Consider the following 25,111-nt stretch of genomic DNA (forward strand, 5'->3'; position numbering starts at 1 on the left):
GCTTGTTGGAGACAGAACTGGAGTGGCAGCTTCAATATTCCAGCAACGGTCGTGACCTCAGCTGTGGGGTGCATGTCCAGGTTTGGAGTGACCCCCCACCCCCACCCCAAAGCAATTTCCTCTGAAAACTTCCTAAACTAGAGCAAGACACAAGGCATCCCTGTCTCCTAGTCATCCTGAGGACTTCAGGAGAGGGCTCAGGGCCCCAGCCTTCTCCAGTCACCCCAAAGACCAGTGAACTGCTCCCCCCACATTGCCCCTCAACTTGTCCCCGCCTCTGCAGCAGCCCTTCCCTAACTCCCGCCCTGCAGAGTTTTTTCGCATGTGCCTCACCTCCAGCCTGTGCTTCCCCCAAAGCAATGAGTGCCACCCACACGCGGCATACTGCCACATGGAGGCACTTGGGGTGTGCTGGGGATGGAAGAAATGCACGCCAGGGCAGAGAGTCACCTGGGAAGGCACTTCATGGGTGGGTGGGGGGTACATGGGGCCTCAGGGCTCACCTGCTGGCTTCCTTCTCCAAGTCCCAGGTAAGGGGACTGTGATAAGACCCTCAGCCCAGCCTCAGTGGGCCCACAGTGGTCCCAGAGCTGACAGGCCCTAAGCTGGTGCGTGAGCCTGGGAGTCAGCTCCCCATCCATTAGGCCCGTAGCCCAGGCGGCTAATGCCGCGTGGACACTCTGCTCTCAGGCCTGGTATCCACTTAGGCGTTGTTAATATTTTACACGGCACAGCCAGAGGATCAATGTCTTGTTTATAGCTCAGGGTTTATGGGCAGTCATCGAAGCTCTCACTGGGAACTGGGAAGATGCTCAGGAGCACCCAGGGAAACAGAGGCAGAGAAGAAGGGTGGATGCCAGCCTCAGGACCCCCAAGATGGCCTCCTTTGCATGCTCAATTCTCGATCTCAAGCATTGGAGCCCCTGCCACGTGCCAGCCTGCATCTCATCCTATCCTTTCAAGCTCCCGGAGAGGCTGGATTATTGTTCCCATTTTATGGATGAGGAAACTGAGGCTTAGAGGGGTTATGTACCACTAGGCTTTCACAGGTCACTGATGGAGGCTGAGCCGGCACTACCTGGGCACAGGCTGGATCTTGCTCAGCACTTACGTGTGTAAATTACATTGCAGGAGGCTCTTTAACAGCTCTGCTCCAACAGAGCTGTTTTCTCTGGGGATTGTTAGCCTCTCTGCTTAGAACTTCTGCCTTTGGTCAGTGGAGAATCACCACATCCCAATCAACTGGAATTAAAAGCTATGCATTTACAGTTCCTTAAAACTATTGCCAACGGCTCAGACATTTAACTAGGCAGGCAATACAGTGAGGCTGCACTGCGCAGCCCTCTCCCACTCAGTTCCCACCAGAAACAGGCTGGTGTCACGGGAAAGTCCCCGCTCCGGACTCCAGCAGGCCTGGCTGTCCCTGTGCCCCTCCCATAATTAGCCCCCTAGCCTAGGTTTCCTCCCCTGTAAAATGGAGGAAGAGGAATGCCCACGGGGGAGTCCTTTAAGAATCACACGTAAGCCCAAAGGCTTGGCCCACATAGGCGCGCTCCAGGGGGCCCTGGCAGCCACACGCCGCGGCTCCCACCCCACCCAGGCAGCAAGCTCTGTGCTTGGGGCCGAGCATCAGCTGAATGAATGGCCGAGCGAGTGGCAGAGGCCCCTTAGAAGGAAGCTGCAACTGCTCAGGCCGTGAGTCCAAACAGGACTGGCGCTCACAGGCGTGGGGCCCCGCTGCATTTCTCCCGTGGCTAACGCAGCGGGAAGGATGAGGTGCGGGCCGTGGCCGCGCTGCCCGGCGGAGTCCGTCCCGCGGGGAAGCCCGCGGTGCGCCGCGCCCGCTGGGGGGCAGCCGAGGGCCAGGCTCCCGGTTCGGGTCTCCGGACTCGCGGCTCCGAGGACCCCGGGCTCCGCCCGGCCACGCCTTGTCCTCCCCTATTTTCTCCTTCCTTTTCGCGGCTTCCCCTACTCTAACGGCCCCCGACAGGAAGAAAGCCGCCCACAAACGAATAAGCATGCCCTTGCCCTGCCCGCGCGTGGCGCTCCGCATCCGCTTAGCTCTTCCCCGCCGCCCGCCCGCCCGCCCGGAGGCGCGCGTCTCCCCCTCGCGGAGCAGGAGGCGGCGGCGGCTGCGAGTCGGTGACTCGACCAAGGTCACGCAGCAAAGTCAGCGCCCGAGCTCCGCTCGGCGGCCGCCAGGGCCAAGCCCACGCTTCCCCCAAAGGCCCGAGCGCGCGCGGGTTTCCGGAACGGGAGAACTTTGGAGACCAACTTCTGCATTTTCAAAGGGGGCTGCCCGGGTCCAGTTTACTCTCCGGCGGAGGACCCGGGTTGCGGGAAATGAGCCGGGCAGTGAGGGCTTCCCGGATACCCCGCCGCCGACTCCGCGCGGGCCAGCGGAGCGGGGCGGGCCGGGCTCAGCGCCTCCCCTGGAGAGCGCAGCCACCGCCCCCTCCTCCCGGGCTCCAGGCCCCTCCCCAGCCCCTCGGCCCCTCCCCAGCCCCTCGGCCCCATCCTGCGCGTGGGAGAAACCGCCGACCGCGCGGCCTCCAGGCGCTGGCGGAGCAGCGGTGGCGACGCGCCAGACTCCGTCCCGGGCTGGTCCGTGCCGGGCGGGGCGGGGCCGGCTCCCTCCGCCCTTCCCGGGCTGGCGCGGGGGGGGCCGCAGGGACGCCTCCCGGAGTGGCCGCCGCCCCTAGGCCAATGAGCGCGCGGGGAGCGGCGATGGAGGCTGGGGCGGCCGGGAGCGCCCGGGACCCCCGCGCCCCCGCGCCCGCGGGGCTGGAGAGGGGGCGACAGAGGCGCGGCGCCCGCGCGGGGCATGGAGGCGCCGCTGGCCCACGCTGGCCGTCCGCGCTGCGTTTCGCGCCGCCGCCGCCGCGCCTCGAAGTTTGCCGGCTGACTCGGAAAGTTGCGCTCGGGCTCGGCCGCCGCGTCCAGCCTCCGGCCTGCCCCGCTCGCCGCCGCCGCCCTCCGCGGGGCCCCGGCCCAGCCAACCCCGCAGCCCCGCCTGCCGGGGGCATGTGAGCCGTCGCCGCCCCCGAGAGGCCGTGCGGGCTGCACGGGCCCCGGCGCCTCCGAGGCAGTGTTTGGGCGAGGGGTGCGCCCGGGCCCAAGGGCCCCAGGCAGCCCGGCTCGCCATGGGCATCCAGGGCATGGAGCTGTGCGCCATGGCCGTGGTGGTGCTGCTGTTCATCGCCGTCCTCAAGCAGTTCGGCATTCTGGAGCCCATATCCATGGAAGGTAATGCGTGGCCACCCGCCCCTCCGCCGCCTCCGCGGGAGACCCGTGGTCTGGAGGGAGGGACCGGCACCCGCACGCCGGGGTGCACTGGTCTGGCGAGGAGCGGCCTGGGCCGCCGCCCCCTCCCGGCTCCGGAGGGTTGGTCCTGGGAATAAGGAGACGCAGAGGGCCCGGGCTCCCTGGAGCCCCAGAGGGGACGAAGCCGCAGCCCTTGGGCTGGGTGTGAGCGAGGCGCCTGGTGACACCTTTAGCGGACAGCCCCTGCCGTCCTAGGCCTGCAGTCCGAGCGCCCCTGGTGAGGACACCGGCTTGGGCCGCCCTGTAGTGGGAGGTGGCGCAGGGTGCAGATGACAGGAAGGACCCTCAGCCCAGGGCACTAGGCGGTGGGGAGAGATTTGAGGCCTCTGCCGTGTGATGGGGCTTCCCCTTTCGCCCCCCACCTGGTATCCAGTTACCCCTCCCCAAGCAAGGTTCAAGCCCATGGGATCAGTAACCAAACCCGCAGGCGCCACATTTCTGTCCCAATAAAATATTAACTGAGGAGACAGACCCACACTTGGATCAGACACTGACGGCCCCTTGGGGCCCTTCCATGGCACACCTGGTTCTGAAGGGGACCCTGAAGCCTGGGATGTAGGTTGCCCCCTGTTCAAAGAGGCCCCGCACCTCTGGACCGTGGGGAAGGGGCTAGCTCATCCTCTTCTTGTCCCTGCTGCCCTCTCCGAGGACATGGGCATCCTGCCTGCCCCAGCAGTCTGCTGACCTTGCTGGGCTCCAGCTCTCAGTACTGAGACCCAGAGGCCTGGGGATGAGAGACAGAGAGCCTGCCTCTGCCTGGGAGCTGCCCAGCAACCCCTCGGGCATGGGGATGTGCCTGGAGCCCCTGTGAAGGGCTGCTGAGGGCGAGAAGGGGCAGGAAGCAAGGCTTCCCTCCATTCTGCCTTTGGTGTCCAGGGCTAGTTCTTTTCCCAAAGTCCACGGCCACATGCTACTGAGAAGCCACTGGACTCTGCCACCCCTTGTCTCTTGGTGAGTGCGTGAGGCCCAGAGAGAAGGGCCTTGCTCCAGGTGGCTCAGAGGGATGCCACCAAGAGCTTTGGATTGGAGATGGGGAAGAAAGTGGCCCAGGCTGGGCCTTCACTCGGCCGGATGCTGGCCCTGGCAGGGGAATCTGTGACAGGGAACTTTGTGGGAAATACAGGTGCTGGGATTGGGGCAGAGTGTGGAGGGGTGAGCGTCCTGTGCTGCTGTGCCTCAGAGGACTGTGCCTCCTGCAGGGAGTGCCATCCCCTGTCCCCTTGTCCCATTTTCTTTCCCCATCTGGAGCCTGGGGTGGGCGTGGAGGGTGGCTGGTGCCCAGGGAAGCCGTGATCTCGCCATTGCTCTTCCCTGATCCTCGGGGCCTCCGGTGGCCAGGAGCAACAGCCAGCCTCACTTCACTTAGTACCTCAGACCTTCCTAACAGCAGGCTCGCCCACGGTCGGGGGCAGTGTGAAGTTTGCCTTTGTGATTTCTGAGGAGGGATTTCTTTGCAAGGTGGACAGTATGCACAAGACAACAGACGGTTTATTCCACCTGCCAAAAACCTCATTCAGGCTCCCATGAGTCTCCGTTTTCTGGTGCATGTGCCCACTCATACCCCTGGAGTTCTGGGGTCTTGATCCAGTTGGGGGAGCTCAGAGCCTCAGAGTCAGCTAGGTCTATCCTGGGATCCTGTCGCCTTCATAAACTGGCTGTAAAAATCCCTGAAACAGTCCGAGCCTCAGTTCACCGTCTGTAAAGTGGGGCCGGTAAGAATCCTGCTCCCTAGGGCTGTGGCGGGCTCGAACCAGTGGGGTTTGCACGGATAGTAAATGTGCAGGCTTTGTGAGCCATCCTTATCAGGGATACTGGCAATGAGTAGGTCAGTGATACTCACAGTAACAGCACTGAGTGAGCCATTCTCTCACTCAGACACCCCCACCCCGTCAGAGGGAGGGGGTTGTGAGTTCCAGATGTTCTGTTGGTGGGGAATGGTGTCAGCCAGCCGAGGGCCTGGAAGCTCCCATTGGCCAGGCAACGTCTAAGGAACTGTCAGATGAGCTGTGAGGAGCCCAGGCTGTCCCAGCAGCCTGGATGTGAGCGATCCTCAGTGCCGTTGGGGGCTGGAAGGAGACTGTTGGCCCAGCTCCACTCCAAGCCTGTGCGTGTGTAGTCAGAGGGGTCTCTTGTCCTCTCTGAGCCTCCGTGGTTCTCATCTGTAATAGACCAGAGTTATGGTGCCCTGGGGATTGCTAGGAACTAATGGATCCGGGTTCTGGGGACGCAGCCTTCTAGAAATACATGCAGCAGTCAAAGAGGCTTCCTGTCTGCCCTGGGTCCCCCATCAGTCCCTTTCCCTGGATGACCTCATGGAAGAGTCACCGCAGTCACTTTTCCTGAGCACTAATGGAACAGGAAGCTCACCCCTTGATCCATGGACAAGGGGGCTGAGCCCGGGGTGGTGGCATGGCTGTCCAGACCACCAGGGCAAATCAGTGGGCAGCAGGGCATGGGCCTGGCCAGAGGCCAGGCTAGCCTCAGTGTGACAGACGCTGGGTGGTAGAAAGGCAGACCTCATCCTGTCTGCTTAATTAGGATTTCTCCTTCCCTGGTAACCTACGGGATATCAGAGATGAAGAAGCTGCCTGCCATCCACGAGCTTCACCTCGGCAAGGGTGCGAGAGCCTGCAGCTGCTGGGATGGCCCTGAGGGCCATCACGGGGATCTCGTCTTGGCTTTGGGACCTGGACCCTGTGGGGCAGGGCCGGGGGTGGGGTCTGCATCTGAGGGGCTATGGTGCCTGACACTCCATGTTTAACACCGTGGGGTCCCAGCCCAGAAGGTCCATAAAGCTCCTGAAATTATGGGCAAGATTTGTGTTTGATGCTTCTTCCTGGAGTGCTGAAATACGGTTCTCAAGGGGATCTGTGTTCCCCAAGTGCTCAAAGACTCGCCCCTGTGGCTCTCCGTGGAGCCTTGCTGGTGGAGGTTGTTGGTGGGCCCCGGTGGGCAGCATCCCTGATGTGCTGGTGACATAAAGGTCCTCCTTGTCCCTCTGTGGTTCCGGGCTCCTAGCACATTCCTTGTAGGAGCCAAGACTCCCTTACATGCTTGATTTTCCTCCACAGCCTTGTCACTCCCTTAAGATACTGGGTATCTCAGTTTCTTTATCGTTAGTTCATGGTCTTTCTCCCCCAGCCGCGGGTCGCATGAGGGCAGGGACTTTGTCCTGCTCACATTAGCACCCTGTGCCTAGAACAGTGCCTGGCACCAGGCGGCAGCTCGGGGAAGATTTGTTAAATTCATGAGGGAACCTGCTGACCAAGAGGGAGAGCTGGAGCCTTTTTCTGTCCCCTCTGCCCCTGCTGGCGAGCCTGAGGCCAGGTCCTGTGAGAGCTACTGCCTGGATGGGCACAGAGCAGGGGGCCCAGAGCAGCAGGGGTGGGGGCTGCTGCAGAGAGCACAGAGGCTTGAGGTGGGGTGTGGTCAGTGTCATCAGGGTAAGTGGGTAGAGCCAAGTGAGTGAGGAGCGGTGGCAGTGGAGGTGGGGGGCCAGTGGTCTCTTCACCGAGCTGCACATCGTCATTGTAATCATCTGGGAACTTTGAAAACTACCTGCCGTGCCCACCCTGGGGCATCAAACCCTAAATCTCTGCCATGCCCAGCCTGGGGCATCAAACCCTAAATCTCTGCCGTGCGCATCCTGGGGCATCAAACCCTAAATCTTTGGGTGGAACCCAGGCATTTTGATTTTTAGGAGTTTCTGCCCTGGGTCCCCCATCAGTCCCTTTCTCTGGGTGACTTCATTGGGGAGTCACTGCAGCCACTTCTCCTGAGCAGTGTTCAGTGTCATCAGTGGTGAGCGAACTCTGAAGCCAGAGTTGGGAGTTGAGGCACACGGCCTTCGAGGACAGGGACTCTCAACGTGTGCTGTGGGTCAGCAGCAGCAGTAGCCCAGCAGCTTGGTAGAAATGCATCTTCAGGGCCGGGCGTGGTGGCTCATGCCTGTAATCCCAGCACTTTGGGAGGCCGAGGTGGGCGGATCACAAGGTCAGGAGATCGAGACCATCCTGGCTAACACGGTGAAACCCCGTCTCTACTAAAAATACAAAAAATTAGCCGGGCGTGGTGGCGGGCGCCTGTAGTCCCAGCTACGCTGGAGGCTGAGGCAGGAGAATGGCGTGAACCCGGGAGGCGGAGCTTGCAGTGAGCTGAGATCCGGCCACTGCACTCCAGCCTGGGTGACAGAGCAAGACTCCGTCTCAAAAAAAAAAAAAAAAAAAAGAAATGCATCTTCAGGCCCCTACCCCAAACCTGCAGGCTCAGAAAGTCTGGGCTTGGGCCCAGCAGCTTCTCTCTTCCCCAGGTCCAGGTGCTGGGGACGTACTGAAGCCTGAAGACTACTGCCCTGGCCAGGGGTGGACCTCCGCAAGGACATTTGCTTTTACTGTCGGAGAAACCCAGAGCCATCAGAAGGTTCCGAGCAGAGGAGTGAAGTGGCTTTGCCTTTCCGCAGGGTCCCGCTGAGTGCTGTGTTGAGAGCAGACTTGGGGTGCGAGGCGCCAGGGGAAGCAGATCCTGTGAGAGGCATTTGCAGCCATTCCGGAGGGAGACAGCGTTGGGGCTGGGGGAAGTCTCCGGTTCCAGATCTATTTCCCAGGGAGAGCTGTTGGTTTGCAGTGGGGCATGAGGGGAAGGAAGGAGTCTGGAAGATCGGCCTGAGCACCTAGAAGGTACAGCGGCCATCTGTTGAGATGGGGAAGCCTGGGGCGGGGTACAGGTTTGTGGGAAGGTCAGCAGCTCTATTTGGACCTGGTGAGTTTGGGATGTATTAATTTTCTATCACTGCTGTAACAGGTTCCCACAGATTCAGAAGTGGCTGCAGTGGCTCCCCCATGAAGTCACCCAGAGAAAGGGACTGATGGGGGACCCAGGGCAGAGAGTCCCCCAAGAAACTCCTAAAAATCCCAGTGCCTGGGTTCTACCCAGAGATTTAGGGTTCAGTGCCCCAGGGCGGGCCTGGCAGAGATTTAGGGTTCAGTGCCCCAGGGCGGGCCTGGCAGAGATTTAGGGTTCAGTGCCCCAGGGTGGGCCTGGCGGGTATTTTTTAAAGTTTCCAGATGATTTGGTTTCATTCCTGAAACCAAAACAAATTTACTATCGTATAGCTCTGTGGCTCAGAGACCTGCAGGGACCTCCCTGGCTCATGCCTGTAATCCCAGCGCTTTGGGAGGCTGAGGTGGGAGGGTCACGGGAGGCCAGGAGTTCCAGACCAACCTCGTCAACATAGCAAGAGCCTGTCTCTACAAAATAAAAGGTCCAAGTGGAGCCATGAAGGAGGTGTTGGGGTGTACGTGTCAGGAATTTATCAGAGTAGTCTGGCTGAGAAAGAATTTTACAGGCCACTGGCAAATGTGGGGATATAGCACTGTGAGACTGGGGGAGTCACCAGAGAAGTGGGTAGGACAGGCCAGGTGGAGTGGCTCAGGCCTATAATCCCAGCACTTTGGGAGGCCGAGGAGGGCAGATCACTTGAGGTCAGGAGTTCAAGACCAGCCTGACCAACATGGTGAAACCCCGTCTCTACTAAAAATACAAAAATTAGCCGGGCGTGGTGGCAGGTACCTGTAATTTCAGCTACTTGGGAGGCTGAGGCAAAAGAATCACTTGAACCCGGATTGCAGTGAACCGAGATCATGCTACTGCACTCCAGCCTGGGCAACAGAGCAAGACTCTGTCTCAAAACAAACAAACAAACAAAACAAACAAATAAGAAATGGGTAGGACAGAAAGGGGACCAGATTCAAGGGCCCAACCTGGGGCCCTCCAGCATTTGTTAACAGGTCAGCGAGAAAGAGCAGGGTCCAGAACACTGGAGAGCTGTGTCCTGGAGGCAAGGGGAGGAGGGGCAGCCAGGGGAGAGAGGGAGTGGTCCTGGGGTCAGAGGCTGCTGCCCAGCTGGTTGTGGACTCAGAACATCCAGGCTCCAGGTCACCTGAGGACAAGACCCAGCACAGGACTTAGCAGCCCCTCCTGGAATCTCCATGCCCCCCCGACCAGCCTTCCCCCCAGCCCTCCCTCTCCAGTCCTCCCTCCCTCCCTAGCTCTCCTTCTCCTGCCCTCCCTCCCCTGCCTTTCCCCCCAGCCCTCCCTCCCCTGCCTTTCCCCCCAGCTCTCCCTCCCCTGCCTTTCCCCCCAGCCCTCCCTCCCCTGCCTTTCCCCCCTGCCCTCCCTCCCCTGCCTTTCCCCCCAGCCCTCCCTCCCCTGCCTTTCCCCCCAGCTCTCCCTCCCCTGCCTTTCCCCCCAGCCCTCCCTCCCCTGCCTTCCAGTTCAGGAACATCCTGTTGCCAGTTAGGGGGTGGCCGGGGGGCCTGCCAGGGCCCTGACCACTGGCAATGCCAGACCTCCCCTGGTCATCACAGCTGCTTACCAGACATGTCCAGGAGGGAGACAGGAAGGCAGATGCTTTCCTGTGTGGAGTTGATAACAGTCTGGTCGCCCTGCAGGAGGCCTCCTGTCCGTGGCTGAAGAGAGTGTGCAGCCTGTCAGGTTGTTGCTTCAGTGATTTGGGGGTTCCCAGGCATCTGCCCCCTAAACCTGGCACTCTGTCCCAATAGCTATAGTCCCACCATTAGCCACATGGGTTAGTGAGCAAACACTGAGCGTGTGTGCTGGGGTGGGAGCTGTAAGGGCCTCTCAGCTGGGCGGGATTGGATTCTGACTGGGGCAGGGGTGTCTCCTAGTGGGAGGACTGAGCCCTATGCACAGGGGTGGGAGCTGTAAGGGCCTCTCAGCTGGGCGGGATTGGATTCTGACTGGGGCAGGGGTGTCTCCTAGTGGGAGGACTGAGCCCTATGCACAGAGTGAGTAAGTGGCCAAGACTCTGCAGGAGGCAAGGCCCTGGGAAGAGAAAGATGCTTTCCATGCGGAGAACCTGGGTGGGGGCCTCCCCGACCACTCCACACAGAACTGATCCCCGAGGGAGAGCAGCTGACACCAGGCCCTTCACTGGATGTGGCCGTGTGGTCCAGTTCGCCTCCCCCACGAAGGGCCTTCTGGGAGCAGATCGGATTCAGAGGCCAGAGTGGGAGCAGCTGGCATTGGGCTGGAGCCGGGCATCCCGGCCTGCAGGCCCTGCCTGGTCTAGCACACTGGGTTTCCCCCCCGTTCCAGCCCGGCGTGGCCACCTGCTTACAGGGTGACTTCTCTATGTTTAACCTCCTTGAACCTCACCTTCCTCTTCCGTGGAATAAGGATAATCATACCTCCCAGTGAGCCGAGAGCGCGCCACTGCACTCCAGCTTTAGCAACAGGTGAGCTGTCTCAAAAAAAAAAACACTTTGGAAAAGTTGAAAGAGGAACTCGGGTCTCAGAACTTCAGACGGGGAGGGCAAGAAGAAGTGGGTGCGGGCGGGCGAGGCAGATGCAGCCCCAGCCCGGAGCTTTGTGACCACATCTGTGGCATGAGGCTCGACTTTGGCCGCTGCTTCTCTTCGCTCAGCTCAGATTTCCATGCAGCTCTCAACCAAGGGCAGTTTTACCCGGCAGGGACATTTGGCAACGTCGAGAGACATTTTTGGTTGTCACAGCTGGGGAGGTGCTACTGGCATCTGGGGGGTACAGGCCAGGGGTGCTGCTCACCGTCCTGCAGCATGCAGGGTGGCCCCAGCACAGCACGCGAGGTATCTGACCCTGTGTCAGTAGCACTGAAGTGGAGGACGCAGTCCTAGAAGGAGCGCTGGAGTTCCACATCACGTGGACAAGTCACTTCTGTCTGAGTGGTTTCCTCACCTGTAAGTGAGGGGCGGGGAGCAGAGGCACCGTCTCCCCTGGGAACTCTCCCAGACCCTGCCCTCTCCCTGCCCCCTCAGGTTGTGTTAGATACGCGGCCCTCAGATTTTCTGTGTTCCTGTCCCACCCTGCCGTGGGATCTCTCAGAGCAGCAGGGGCGTGTGTCTTTACACTTAGAGCTTCACAGTATGCCCAACACTGCCTGGCAAGCAGCGGGTGTTCAATAAATGTAAGTTATGTGCCACCATAGCACACACTTATCGATCACACATTTTTTGCCAGGCAGCACAGGTAACACGGAGTCTTGGCCCTGCCTTTAGAGTAGCTGTGGGACGGTGCCCTCTGCAGGGAGGGTCCCTCTGGCTGGGGCAGAGGCAGGGAGACTGGGTGGTGGGACCCTATGGTTTAGGAGTGACCTGAGCGGCAGAGACAGCAGAGGTGTGAGGTGTGATGGGGAAGAGGAGAATGCCTAGAATCAGGATGTGCAGGGTCTGGCCCACTGCCCTTGCTCCTCCCTCCTGGGAGGTGACCCCAGACACTCTGCACCCGCCCTCTGCGCACCTGCCCTGAAAGCATCTCTAACTGCAGGGCCAAGGGGACCACCAGGGGCCTGGTCTTACAAAGGTGACCTTGGGGCCTCCTGGATCCGCAGCCATCTCTTGGCTTGGAGCAGGCCCAAGGGCCATTGTGATCCTTCCTGCTTGTTCTCTTGCTCTCCTTCCCCTCAACACCCTCTCCCAGCTTTGCTGGGGCCAGTGGTGATGCTGTGGGTATGCTGCATGCCCTGTTCCTGGCTGGGCCTGCTGCCCTGTAAACTGCTAGTCCCTCAGGTCTCCTGCGGCTCCTTGGGCAGGCTTTCCAGATCTGGGATGCTGATGACAGTGATAGGAACCAACCTCTAGAGAGTGCTGTCTCCTTGGGGGCACTTTGTGCATCTCCCAATCTTGTCCTCATCAGCAGGCTCGTTTCATCAGCGAGGAAGCTGAGGGCCAGGGAGCGGCAGAGCCAGGACCTTTCTGAACACCAGCACACCTGCCCCGAATGCATCTACCACTGCAGGGCCTCGGGGACCACTGGAGATGGTCGTGTGTGTCCCGGCCTCTTACAGGACAGGTGTCAGGAGCCCAACGTGGAGGCAGCTGCCCTGGTCCAAGCCCACAGTGAGAGGACCCCTGCCCTGAGCTGCTGTGGAGACTGCGTGTGTGAGTGTGCACAGGTCTTTCAAGGCAGCATCCGGCACGGAGGAAGCGCTTTCTTTATTATTATTATTATACTTTAAGTTCTAGGGTGCATGTGCACAACGTGCAGGTTTGTTACATAGGTATACTTGTGCCATGTTGGTTTGCTGCACCCATCAACTCATCATTTACATTAGGTATTTCTCCTCATACTATCCCTCCCCCAGCCCCCCAGCCCCCAACACGTCCCAGTGTGTGATGTTCCCCACCCTGTGTCCAAGTTATTTCATTGTTCATTTCCCACCTATGAGTGACAACATGCGGTGTTTGGTTTGCTGTCCTTGTGATAGTTTGCTGAGAACGATGGTTTCCAGTTTCATCCATGTCCCTGCAAAGAACATGAGCTCATCCTTTTTTATGGCTGCATAGTATTCCATAGTGTATATGTGGCACATTTTCTTAATCCAGTCTGTTATTGATGGACATTTGGGTTGGTTCCAAGTCGTTGCTATTGTGAATAGTGCCACGATAAACATACATGTGCATGTGTCTTTATAGTAGCATGATTTATAATCCTCTGGGTATATACCTAGTAATGGGATCGCTGGGTCAAATAGTAATTCTAGTTCTAGATCCTTGAGGAATCGCCACACTGTTTTCCACAATGGTTGAACTAATTTACACTCCCACCAACAGTGTAAAAGCATTCCTGTTTCTCCACATCCTCTCCAGCATCTGTTGTTTCCTGACTTTTTAATGATTGCCTTTCTAACTGCGTGAGATGGTATCTCATTGTGGTTTTGATTTGCATTTCTCTGATGACCAGTGATGATAAGCATTTTTCATGTGTCTGTTGGCTGCATAAGTGTCTTCTTTTGATAAGTGTCTGTTCAGATCCTTTGCCCACTTTTTGACGGGGTGTTTTGTCTTTTTTCTTGTAAATTTGTTTTAAGTTCTTTGTAGATTCTGGATATTAACCCTTTCTCAGATGGGTAGATTGCAAAATTTTTCTCCCATTCTGTAGGTTGCCTGCTCACTCTGATGGTAGTTTCTTTTGCTGTGCAGAAGCTCTTTAGTTTAATTAGATCCCATTTGTCTATTTTGACTTTTGTTGCCATTGCTTTTGGTGTTTTAGTTATAAAGTCCTTGCCCATGCCTATGTCCTGAATGGTATTGCCTAAATTTTCTTCTAGAGTTTTTATGGTTTTAGGTCTAACATTTAAGTCTTTAATCCATCATGAATTAATTTTTGTATAAGGTGTAAGGAAGGGATCCAGTTTCAGCTTTGTACATATGGCTAGCCAGTTTTCCCAGCACCATTTATGAAATAGGGAATCCTTTCCCCATTTCTTGTTTTTGCCAGGTTTGTCAAAGATCAGATGGTTGTAGATGTGTGGTGTTATTTCAGAGGGTTCTGTTGTGTTCCATTGGTCTAGATCTCTGTTTTGGTACCAGTACCATGCTGTTTTGGTTACTGTAGCTTTGTAGTATAGTTTGAAGTCAGGTAGCATGACGCCTAGGAGGAGACACTTTCAGAGTGTACATTCGCCTCACTTCTTGCCTGAAATGACCCAGGCCACATTCCCCCACAGCTACACATCACTACCTGTGTCCTAGGAGTTAGTGGGAAGGGAAGATGCACGTGGCCTGCACTTGGTCGTGTTGGGTATCCTTCATCCTGTGCCCTGTAGAGTCAGGAGCCCAGAGGCTGCTGGCCCAGGGACTGCTGGGCCAGGCTTGCCAGCGTCGGTGGCCTCTGCAGGAGACAGTATGGGCTGGAGCCGGATGCTTGATGTTGCTCTAGGCTGGGAACCTGGGCAAGGCCCCTTCCTCCCCAGGTCAGCGGCTCCACTGTCACGTACCTAGACACAGGTAGTAGCATCACAGCAGTTTCACCACAGACTCTCCAATGAAGTCTTACAAGTCTGGTGCCCCCTTGATGGGTAAAAGGGACGGCTCAGCTCAGATTCAAAAGGGAGTCTTGCCCCAGAGGCCTCTCCTCACCCCACGACAGTTCCTGGACCTTCTGTGGGACCCTATGGTTTAGGAGTGACCTGAGCAGCAGAGTAAGTGAAGGCTGAGATCCCTGGCCTGGGACAGGGCTATGGAGCCCCATTTCGTGGTGTGCAGGACGCCCTGCCCCAAGCCCTCATGGACAGTCAGCCAGAGGCACCAGTGGGCAATTCCAGGGCCAGCTGCACCTCTCAGGAGCTGAGCTCTGGTCCTCTAGAGGCCGGGCCCCTGGGGCAGTGGGTGGGGCTTCTTTCTTCCCTGGTCTCCACAGGCCTTATGGGGATGACGCACTCTTTCTGCCCAGTGCACAGTCACTAAGGAGGGTATGATGTGAAGTCATGAGTGTAGGGCCACACCGAGGCTCTCAGTAGACCCAGGACTGCAGGAATTCCAGGGCTTCCCATCAGTAAATTAAATTAATAGTATTGAAATGCAGTATCTATGTCAGGAAGGCCATGAGTGTTCCCCTTGGTGACCACATGCGTACTTTCGGAAATATCAGATCCAGTCACAATCCAGCCTGGCGCTTCACCTTGCTGGCCTCACCTTGCTGTGACTGGAGCCGGAACTGACTGGCTGTTGTCTGAGCCAGCTGCGCCCACCCCTGGCTTCTGCGTGTGTCAGGTACAGGCCGGGCACTGTGTCACACAGGGGCATGAATGTGCTGCAGTGCACCAAGGGGACCTTGACCAGCAGCTTTGGGGAGTACTGGTGGGGGGAACATCTGAATGGAGTGTATTCAGGAGGGATGGGAGCCGGGAAGCATGGCACCTCTTCGGAGTTTTGCCACAAAGGGGAACGGATGGGTGACAGCTGGCAGGAGGCATAGGCTCGAGAGGTTTTTAGAGAATCTTCCATTGCTTCTGCTTCTCTCCTATGTGGCAAGCTGCAGGAAGCCTATGAGGGGCTTTGCAGAGGTACTGGTGCAGCTCAGAGGTTTCACAGGCTTCACCCATGGGGTGGCCAAAAAGTGCTCCTTGCCCAGTACCTGGTGCATTTCAGCTTAGTGAGTTAAAGATTTGGAGCCACTTTGCTGAGCTTTTGCACAGAGAGGACGACATGGGGTATAGGACAGGACCTGGACTGAGACTTTTACACACTGGGAAGAAAGCTCTGCTTGTAATCTGTCAGGCTGCTGTACAACTTTTAGACATCAAAAAGCCCTCATGCTTTTACTCCTGTGGCAAAATGCTTGTTGGATAGAGGAATTCAAACTTGATTGCAGCCCTCCTGGCTGTCAACGGTGTGTTAGCCTGTTTTCTGCTGCTATAACAGAATACTACAGAGTGGTTAATGGTATTGTACAGAAATGTATTGATTTACAGTTCTGGAAGCCGGGAAGTATAAGGTTGAGGGGCTGGCATCTGGCAAGAGCCTTCTTGCTGTGTCATAACATGGTGGAAAGCATCACATGGCTGAAGGGCCCAGGGAGCAAGAGAGAGTAAGAGGGGCAAACCCACTCTCATGGTGACAAACCCACTCCTGCAATAAGGGCATTAGCTCATTCGTGAGGGCAGAGCCCTCGTAAACTAAACATCTCTTAAAGGTCCCACCTCTTGCCAAGCATGCTAGTGCACCTGTAGTCCTAGCTACTCGGAAGGCCGAGGTAGGAGGATCACTTGAGCTCAGGAGCTGGAGACCTGCCTGGGCAGCACAGTGAGACCCCCCTCTCAAAAACCAAACAATTTTTTTTTTTTCAAAAAGGTCGCTTATCTTAATACTGTTGCAGTGGCAACCAAATTTCAACCTGAGTTTTGGAGGGGACAAACATTCAAACCGCAGCATTCTGCCCGGCCCACCCCCGCAAAATTCATGTCCTTCTCACGTACAAAATATATTCATTCCATCCCGATAGCCCCCAAACGTCTTAGCTCATGTCAGCAGCAACTCCTAAGCCCAGAGTCTCATCTGAATCAGATGTGGGTGAGACTCAAGGCATGATTCATCCTGAGGCAAATTCCTCTCCAGCTGTGAACCTGTGAAATTAAACAAGTTACATGCTTCCAGAATACAATGGTGAGACAGTTGTGGGATAGACATTTCCATTCAGGGAGAAACCGGCAAGAAAAAAGGGGATAACTGGTCCCAAGTACTTCCAAAACCAACCGTGAAGAGCAACATTAAATCTTAAGACTCGGGAGTAATGTTCCTTGACTCCACATCCTACCTCCTGGACACACTGGGGTCCCAGGCAGCCCCACCCCCATGGCTTTGGTGGGCTCGGCAGCCGCAGCAGCTCTCCCAGGCTGATGTTGCCAGCTGGTCAGTCTGTAGCTCTGGAGTCTCAAGGGCAGCCCAGCCCTTGTGGCTCCACAGGGCATTGTCCTAGCGAGGACTCACTGGAGTGGCTCTTCCCCTGCGGCAGGTCTCTGCCTGGACCCCCAGGCTGTCTGATCCAGCCGCTGAAATCCAGGCAGAGGCAGCCATGCCTCCACTGCTCTTGAACTCTGTGTCCCTGCAGAATTAGCACCACATGGATGCTGCCAAGGCTTACTGCTTGCGCCCTCTGGAGCCATGGCCTGAGCTACACTCAGGCCCGCTTGAGCCACAGCTGGAGCAGCCAAGGAGCACTGCGGTGAAATGTGAGGAGCAGAGTCCCAAAGGCAGTTTGGAGCAGCGGGCCCTTGGAGGGGCCCCGAGCCCATCCCCTAAAACTATTCTCCCCTCCTAGAGCTCTGGGCCTGTGATGAGAGGGGCAGCCTGGAATATCCTGAAATGCCTTCATGATAAGTTCTGTCTTTAAGTCATTTCTTTCTTCTTTCATTTTACTATATGATATGAAAAGAAACCACACAGCACCTTCAATATTTTGCTTAGAAATTTCTTCTGCTGGGTATCCTGGTTCATCACTCTTTTTGTTTGTTTGTTTTTGTTTTTTTTTTTTGAGATGGAGTCTCGCTGTGTCACCCAGGCTAGAGTGCAGTGGCGCGATCTTGGCTCACTGCAAGCTCCGCCTCCCGGGTTCACGCCATTCTCCTGCCTCAGCCTCCCGAGTAGCTGGGACTACAGGCGGCCGCCACCACGTCCGGCTAATTTTTTGTATTTTTAGTAGAGATGGAGTTTCACCGTGTTTGCCAGGATGGTCTTGATCTCCTGACCTCGTGATCCGCCTGCCTCGGCCTCCCAAAGTGCTGGGATTACAGGCGTGAGCCACTGCACCTGGCCTCATCACTCTTAAATTCTGCCTTCCATACTCCAGCCCAGGCGACAGAGCGAGACTCTGTCTCAAAAAAAAAAAAAAAAAAAAAAAAAAAAAAAAAAAAAATCTGCCTTCCATAAACATGAAGCCACTGGGCATGGACACAATTCAGCCAAGTTCCTTGTCACTATAAGGATGGGCTTCTCTCCAGTTTCCAATACCTTATTCCTCAATTCCCTCTGAGACCTCATCACCATCCATATTTCTGCCAACATTCTGATCACAGCCACTTTAATATCCGGGACATTTCAGACTTTTCCTACAGCTCTTCTCTTCTGAGCTCTTAATGTTCTGTTCATGGTGACAGGCCTTTTTCTAGTCTGCTCCTCCAGACTTCTAGCCTCTGCTCACTACCCAGTTCCAAAGCCACTTTCCCATTTTTAAGTATTTGTTATCACGACACCCAACTCTCAGTACCAGTTTTCTGTCTTAGGCTGTTTTGTGCAGAATACCACAAACAGGGTAATTTATAATGAACAGGTATGTATTGGCTCACAGTTCTGGAGGCTGGGAAGTCCAAGATCGAGGGCTCGGCATCTGGGGATGGCCTTCCTACTGAATCATCATTCCATGGCGAAGAACAGAGAGAGAGAGAAAGAGAGAGAGAAAGTGAGAGGGGGGCAAAGCCGCTCCTGTGATAATGGTGTTAGTCCATTTGTGAGGGTGGGGCCCTCATGGCCTAAACACTTCTTACGGGTTCCACCTCTGAATACTGTTACAGTGGTGACTGAATTTCAGCATGAGTTTTGGAGGGACAAACATTCAAACCACAGCAAATGGGGACTTCGATGGGGAGGAGGTGGCCCAGGACTAGCCCCTGGAGAAGGAGGAGAAGGGCCGCACTGGGGGAGAGGTAGAAAGGGAAATGGCTGAGTTTGTTGGCATCACAATTTTGCCCTGAGCAATCTTCTATAAGTTAACATCTAAACACACGGAGCTGGAGCCCTGATCAATAGTAAAAGTCCAAGTCTCCTGTAGACAGTGCTCTAATGTTACTTTGAAAAGCCATGCAGCTATCTTCTTGCCTTACCTTCCATTTCTGGGTAATTTTAACATCCATGTCCTGGTAGATGACGCCAGCAGTCACTCAGTTTCCCAGGTCAGAAATGTGGGGTCATTCTGGACTCTGCGTACCCCACCCTGGTCAAGTCAGCAGCTAGAAACTCTGGCTTCTTCATTCCTGACACCTCCCACCAGTTCCCTTCACTGCATTCTCTTCACTGTGAAACCCTGTGGCCAGAGTGACCATTCTGGAGTGCAAATCAGACAACCGTTTCTCCGCTTTGGGCCCTTCGATGGCTCTCGTGTCCACCTGTGCCTCGGCTCACCTTAGACTCCGTGCTCAGGTGCCCTTGACACCAGTTCACCTGCTGTCACTGGACCTGAGTCTTGGACTATTATCTCTTTTTCTCTGATTCTCCTGCCCACTCTGTGCCCAACAGGTATAAACATCAGGGAATGCTGGGGCCTGGGACAATCTACAGGAGGCAGGCTCTGCCTAGAGGCATTAAAATTAAAGCCGGCGCTGGTACTCCATAAACTCACCCGAGGAAACATAGCTGGGAGAATCCTACCCAGCACATGTTCCAGAGCAGCTCCCATGCACAGGCACTGTTCCAGGGCTGGGTACGGCAGCGAGGAGACCCGAATCCCTGCTGCGGTCACCCTGCAGAGGGAGAGACCAACAGGATACCAGGTGTCTTAGTCTTCTCCGGCTGCCATAACAAAATAACGCAGACTGGAGGACTTAAACAGCAGAAATGTATTTTCTCCCAGTTCTGGAAAGAAAGTCTGAGAAGAGGGTCCCCACAAGGACAGTTTCTGGTGAGGGCTTTCTTCCTGGTGTGCAGACGGCTGCCTTCTTGCTCTGTCTTCATGTGGCCTTTCACTGCATGCACGTGGAGGCAGAGATAGCTGTCTCTCTTAGTCTTTTTATTTTCTTTTTGTTTTTTGAGATGGAGTCTTGCTCTATTGCCCAGGCTGGAGTGCAGTGGCGTGATCTCAGCTCACTGCACGCTCCGCCTCCTGGGTTCAAGCGATTCTCCTGCCTCAGCCTCCTGAGTAGCTGGGATTACAGGCATGCACCACCAGGCCCGGCTAATTTTGTATTTTTAGTAGAGATGGGGTTTCTCCATGTTGGTCAGGCTGGTCTCAAACTCCTGACCTCAGGTGATTCGCCCACCTTGGCCTCCCAAAGTGTTGGGATTACAGGCGTGAGCCACCGCGCCCGGCCTCTCTTACTCTTCGTATAAGGCTACCAATCCTATGGGATAAGGGCTCAACCTTGTGACCCCATGTAACCTTGGTTACCTCCTAAGGACCCTATCTCCAAATACAGTCACACTGGGGGTTAAGGCTTCAGCGATGAATTTGAAGGGACACAGTTCAGTCCATAGCACTAGTAAACAGAAATCTGCACATGCCAGGGAGCAATATCCCAATGAAGAGAGAAACAGATGGAGATAGAGAGAAATGGAAGTGTCCCTCTGAGGAGGAGGTGACATTTGACCAGAGGCTGGCAATAGGGGGACCCTACGGGGAGAGTGTGCCTGGTAGGTTTGAGGGGCACCCATATGGCTAAGGTGGAGGCAGTGAAGAGAGAGACATGGGAGATGAAGTCAGAGCTGGGGGGCTGGGGACACTTATCAGCCATCTAAGGACTTTGAATTGTATACTGAGAGCTTGGGGGAAGTTGTTGAGCAGAGGTGTACGTGATATGTTTACACACTAGCTGCCTCTGGCACATTTGAAGACTAGACTAACAGGGTCCAGGGTAGAAGCCTTGGGCCTGGGTGGAGGGAGGCGAGGGGAAAGGCGGGCTCAGAGGCGGAACACGTGTTGACAGTGGAGCTGGCGGGACTTCAACATGGGCTGAGTGTGGCCCTCCCAGATCTCCGGCAGGTAGAGCTGCATCAACTGAGCTGGCAAGGCTGTGGGTGGAGCAGGTTTAGGGGGAGGCTCGGGAGCTCACTTGGGACATGTCCCCTTAACAACCTCCCCGACATCCAGTGCAGATGGCAAGGACGCAGGTGAGCCCGGAACTCGGGGGAGGTGCCCACATCCCTGATGAAGGCTAGACTTCAAGTAACTTTCGGGTTTGGCAAGTTAAATGAGTAGCATCTTTTTCTCATTGTTCTCGTGCGTTTTCCATACTAATGATTTTGAATACCTCTGTGTGGGCCTTCCCGGCTTCCTCCTCTGTCAGTTGCCTTTTCACATTCTCTGACCCTTTCTCCTGGGATTGCTGTCTGCTTTCTTTTTTGTCCAAGCATCCAGGGTTTAATCCGGACCAGAGGTGTCTGTTCACGGCTCCACTTCACCCCGCGTGCTCTCTCATATTTCTCTGGCTCTGGGAAAATGAAATTGTAACCAATTCAATTAACGTCTAATAAACATATATTTAATATGTGAGTTATAAAGAATAACATACTGAACACCAGTAAACCCACCCTCCCCTGTCCCAGCCCCATGGAGGTTCCCCTAGCCAGATCTGTATGTGTCATTCCTTGATTTTTGTTCTTATGATTTTATCTCTTATCTTCCCTACAAATAGAGGATTCAGTTGCTCTTGGCTTTGAATTTTATGAAAAATGGACTTATACTGGTTTCCTAGGACTGGTTTTTCGTTCAGCAAGATGTAACTTGCTTTGTGTTAACACAGTTCACTCATGTTTTCACTGCTGTGTACTGTTTCATCAGGTGCATACACCACAAATATGTATTTTTTATTTTTTCATTTTTATTTATTCAGTTTTTGAGACAGGGTCTCACTGTGTCACCCAGGCTGGAGTGCAGTGGTGTGGCCGTTGGCTCACTGCAGCCTTTTGCCTCCCCACCTCAGCCACTTGAGTAGCTGGGACCACAGGCACACACCACCACACCCAGCTAATTTTTGTATTTTTAGTAGAGATGGGGTTTCGCCATGTTGCCCAGGCTGGTCTCAAACTCCTGGGCTCAAGCAATCCTCCCACTTTGGCCTCCCAAAGTGCTGGGATTACAGGTGTGAGCCACCGCGCCCGGCCTAAACCACAGTCTATTTATCTGCTCTGTTGTCAGTGGACGTTTGGTTGATTCAAGCCATTATTGTAAAGAGTGCACCCATGGTTATTCTTATACGTGTCTCCTGGGCACTTGGATGTAGCATGTATACTAGGAGAGGATTCCTGCGTCCTAGGCCCAGTGTTACTTTTATACAAAGTGTTAATTTTATACAATTTATATAATACATAATTCCTAGGAAAATTGCAAATAGATTTCCACAGTGTTTGTACCAGTTCCCACATTCACTAGAGCCGTGGTCCCCAACCTTTTTGGCACCAGGGACTGGTTTTGTGGAAGAGAGTTTTTCCATGGATGATGCTGGGGGAGGGGATGGTAATGGGCATCAGGCATTAGTTAAATTCTCCTAAGGGGCGTGTGCAACCTAGATCCCTCCGGTGCACAGTTCACAGTAGGGTTTGCGCTCCTGTGAGAATTTAATGCCACTGTTCACCTGACAGGAGGTAAAGCTCGGGCGGGAACGCGAGCAGTGGGGACTGGCTGTAGATACAGATGAAGCTTCACTTGCTCACCTGCCGCCCACCTCCTGCTGTGCGGCCAGGTTCCTAACAGGCCACTGACCAGTACCGGTCCTCGGCCCAGGGAGTTGAGGACACCTGCACTAGAGTGTTTCAGAATTAACATTGATCTGCGTTGTTACCCAAAACCTTATTTTTTCATTATTATTATTTCTTAGCAATCTAGGAGGTACTGCATTCTCATGCTAATTTACGTGTCCTGTTTGTTACCGAAATTGAGCCATCTTTCAGGTTTGTATCCATCTTTCTGGTTTCCTTTTCTGCTGATACCTGCTCTAGAAATTCCTCTTTCATCATTTGTGAACACTGCACGCTATCTTCTTCTGTTCCATTGAGTGTCTCATTCTGACCTTTGTTGAACAGCAATCTTTAATTTTGATGTAATCAGATTCGTCCTTTTTTTCCCTTGTGGTTTGAGCTTTTGAAGTTTTAAGAAGTCTGTCCACAACCTTAGGTTAACAAGAGGCTCTTGCACATTTTATTATAGCTCTATCATTTACCGTTCACACTGGGGTCTCTAATGCACCTGGAACCTACTTGTGCATGTGGGATGTGGAAGGAGTCTAGATTGGTTTTCTTTATATGGTAATCCAGTTTCCCTAACACCATCTACTAAACGCTCTGACCTTTTTTCCCTTAGCTTTCATGAAATTCCCTCCTGTACCTCAGTCTCTTTTTTGAGCTCTCTGGTCTGTTTGTTGGTATGTTTGTCTGTTCTTTTTTATTTTTATTACAATAAAATACAATTTTTATTACAATGACTATACAACATGTACCAGTGTCTGAGAGAAACTCCTCATTTATTATTCTTTTAGATTTTTATGAATTTTTTATTTCTCCATATACATTTCAGCATGTTTATCAAGCTTTCAAAAAAAAATCCAACTGGATTTTTTAATTGGAATTGCATTGAATTTACTTACAGATTACTTTGGGGAGAAAGGACATCCTTACATTATGTGGCCGTAAGATGGAATGCCTCATGTATTCAGAATGTCTTTCCATGTAGAGGTCCTTTGAGTTTTTATTACTACTTAGAGATACTCTTTAGTTTTATTGCTATTGTGAGTGTTTATCTTGGTATTTTTAATTATGTTTTCTAGATGGTTATTACTGGTGTAGAGAACTGCTATTGATTTTTGTATCGATTAATCTTGTATCTGGCAACCTTACTGAACTCTCCTGTCTGTTGATTCTTTTAGTCCCTCTAGGGACCATGTCATCTAAATAATGTTAATTTTCTCCTTTACTTCCTAATTCATACACTATTTATTTCTCTTCTAAATTTCCTAAGAGCAATGGCAAGACATTGATTAGTGGGGACTGTGGCCAAACTTGTCCCAAATATTAAAGAAAGTGTGTCTAAGCTTTTGCCATTAAATCCAATATTTTCTGTAAATTTTTTTGTAAATATGTGATTTGCAAATATAAGCAAATCAAGTTAAAGAACTTCCCTTTGACTCCTGGTTTGCTCAGAGGTTTTTTTTGTTTTTTTTTTCTTGGTCGTTGTTTATTTTAATTATAAATAGACATGGAAGCTTATCAAATGCTCTTTCTACATTAAGATTTTCATATGATTTTTCCTCGTTATGTTCTTCCAGATAAAATCTTCTTGATCATGATGTACTTTTTAAAAAAATGCTATTGGCTTCATTTAGCTAACATTTGGTTTAGGGTTTTGCACCTGTCTTCAAAAGTGGCATTAGGCATACGTTGTTCACTCTTGCATTGTCTGATATGGTTTGGGGTTTGTTCCCCCCCAAATCTCACGTTGAACTGAATCCCCAGTGTTGGAGGTGGGGACTAGTGGGAAGTGTTGGGTCACAGGCACGGATCCCTCCTGAATGGCCTCGCACCATGTTCACAGTACTGACTGAGTTCTCTCCCTGAGTTCATGTGAAATCTGGCTTGTATGCAGTTTATGTAATACATTAGAGAGCTGGCACCTCCTCCCTTGCGTCTCTTGCTTCCACTCTTGCCACGTGACCTACTTGCTCCCTCTTCGCCCTCCACCAGGATTAGGAGCTTCCTGAGGCCCCCACCAGAGGCAGATGCCAGCACTGTGTTCTGTATACATCCTGCAGAACCACGAGTGAAATAAACCTCTTTTCTTTAAAAACAATGCAGTCCCGAGGATCACTTGAGCCCAGGAGTTTGAGACCAACCTGGGCAACGTGACAAAACCCTGTCTCTATTATAAATACAAAAAATTAGCTGGTTGTAATGGTGTGTGCCTGTAGTCTCAGCTACTTGGGAGGCTGAGGTGGGAGGATAACCTGAGCCTGGAAGGCTGCAGTGAACTGTGGTTGCACCACTGCACTCCAGCCTGGACAACACAGTGAGACCCTGTCTCAAAAAAGAAAAAAAAAAAATTTACCTAGTCTCAGGTAGTCCTTTCTAGCAATGCCAGAATGGATTAACTTCCTTGACCTTATGTCTCTCTTTTTTTTTTTTTTTGAGATGGTGTCTCTCTCTGTTTCCCAAGCTGGAATGCAGTGACACGATCTCAGCTCACTGAAACCTCCGCCACCAGGATTCAAGCGATTCTCCTGCCTCAGCTTCCCAAGTAGCTGGGATTACAGGCACGCGCCACTGTGCCCACATAATTTTTGTATTTTTAGTAGAGACAGGGTTCCGCCATGTTGGCCAGGCTGGTCTTGAACTCCTGACCTCAGGTGATCCACCCGTCTGGACCTCCCAAAGTGCTGGGATTACAGGCATGAGCCACCGCGCCTGGCCCCTTATGCCATGTTTTAATCAAAATTACAATATTGACCACATGGAGATCATCCACGATCCTTGTAAGAGCGGTTTTCTTGGAGTGGAAAGTTCGAGGGAGAACAGGAAGAGAGGAAGTGAAGGCAGGGAGTTACAGGAGGTGAGAAAAAGGCTTGGGGAAAATACGGTGAAGGAGTTTTGTTGTTTTTAATGGAAGAAACAGCGGCAGGTTTGGAGTTTTCACCTTACTTTGTTTCTTGGTCCTCGGGAAAGAGGATTAAGTCCATCCTACTCTGTAGTTCGTGGGGTACCATCAGCCTTGACCCATTTATGGCCTCTCATTTGTTTTTCCTCTTTTAGGCCCCCAT

At 53.7% G+C, this 25,111-nt stretch overlaps 1 protein-coding gene across 3 annotated transcripts in view; it reads left to right on the plus strand.

Moving 5' to 3' along the window:
* The window catches only part of KCNIP3 (potassium voltage-gated channel interacting protein 3), a 93,002-nt gene that overhangs the window by 48,875 nt on the left and 19,016 nt on the right, over positions 1-25,111 (plus strand). The window contains exon 1 of one of the 3 annotated variants that reach the window (XM_050755157.1): positions 3,000-3,246. The exons of the other annotated variants lie outside the window; for them this stretch is intronic. Coding sequence (XP_050611114.1) covers positions 3,144-3,246 — 103 coding nt within the window. The 5' untranslated portion in view covers positions 3,000-3,143. Of the gene's footprint in view, positions 1-2,999; positions 3,247-25,111 lie in introns of those variants that run through there. 3 annotated transcript variants of the gene reach the window in all.

This window comes from Macaca thibetana, chromosome 13 (assembly GCF_024542745.1).
Source record: "Macaca thibetana thibetana isolate TM-01 chromosome 13, ASM2454274v1, whole genome shotgun sequence".
NCBI classification, from domain to species: Eukaryota; Metazoa; Chordata; class Mammalia; order Primates; family Cercopithecidae; genus Macaca; species Macaca thibetana.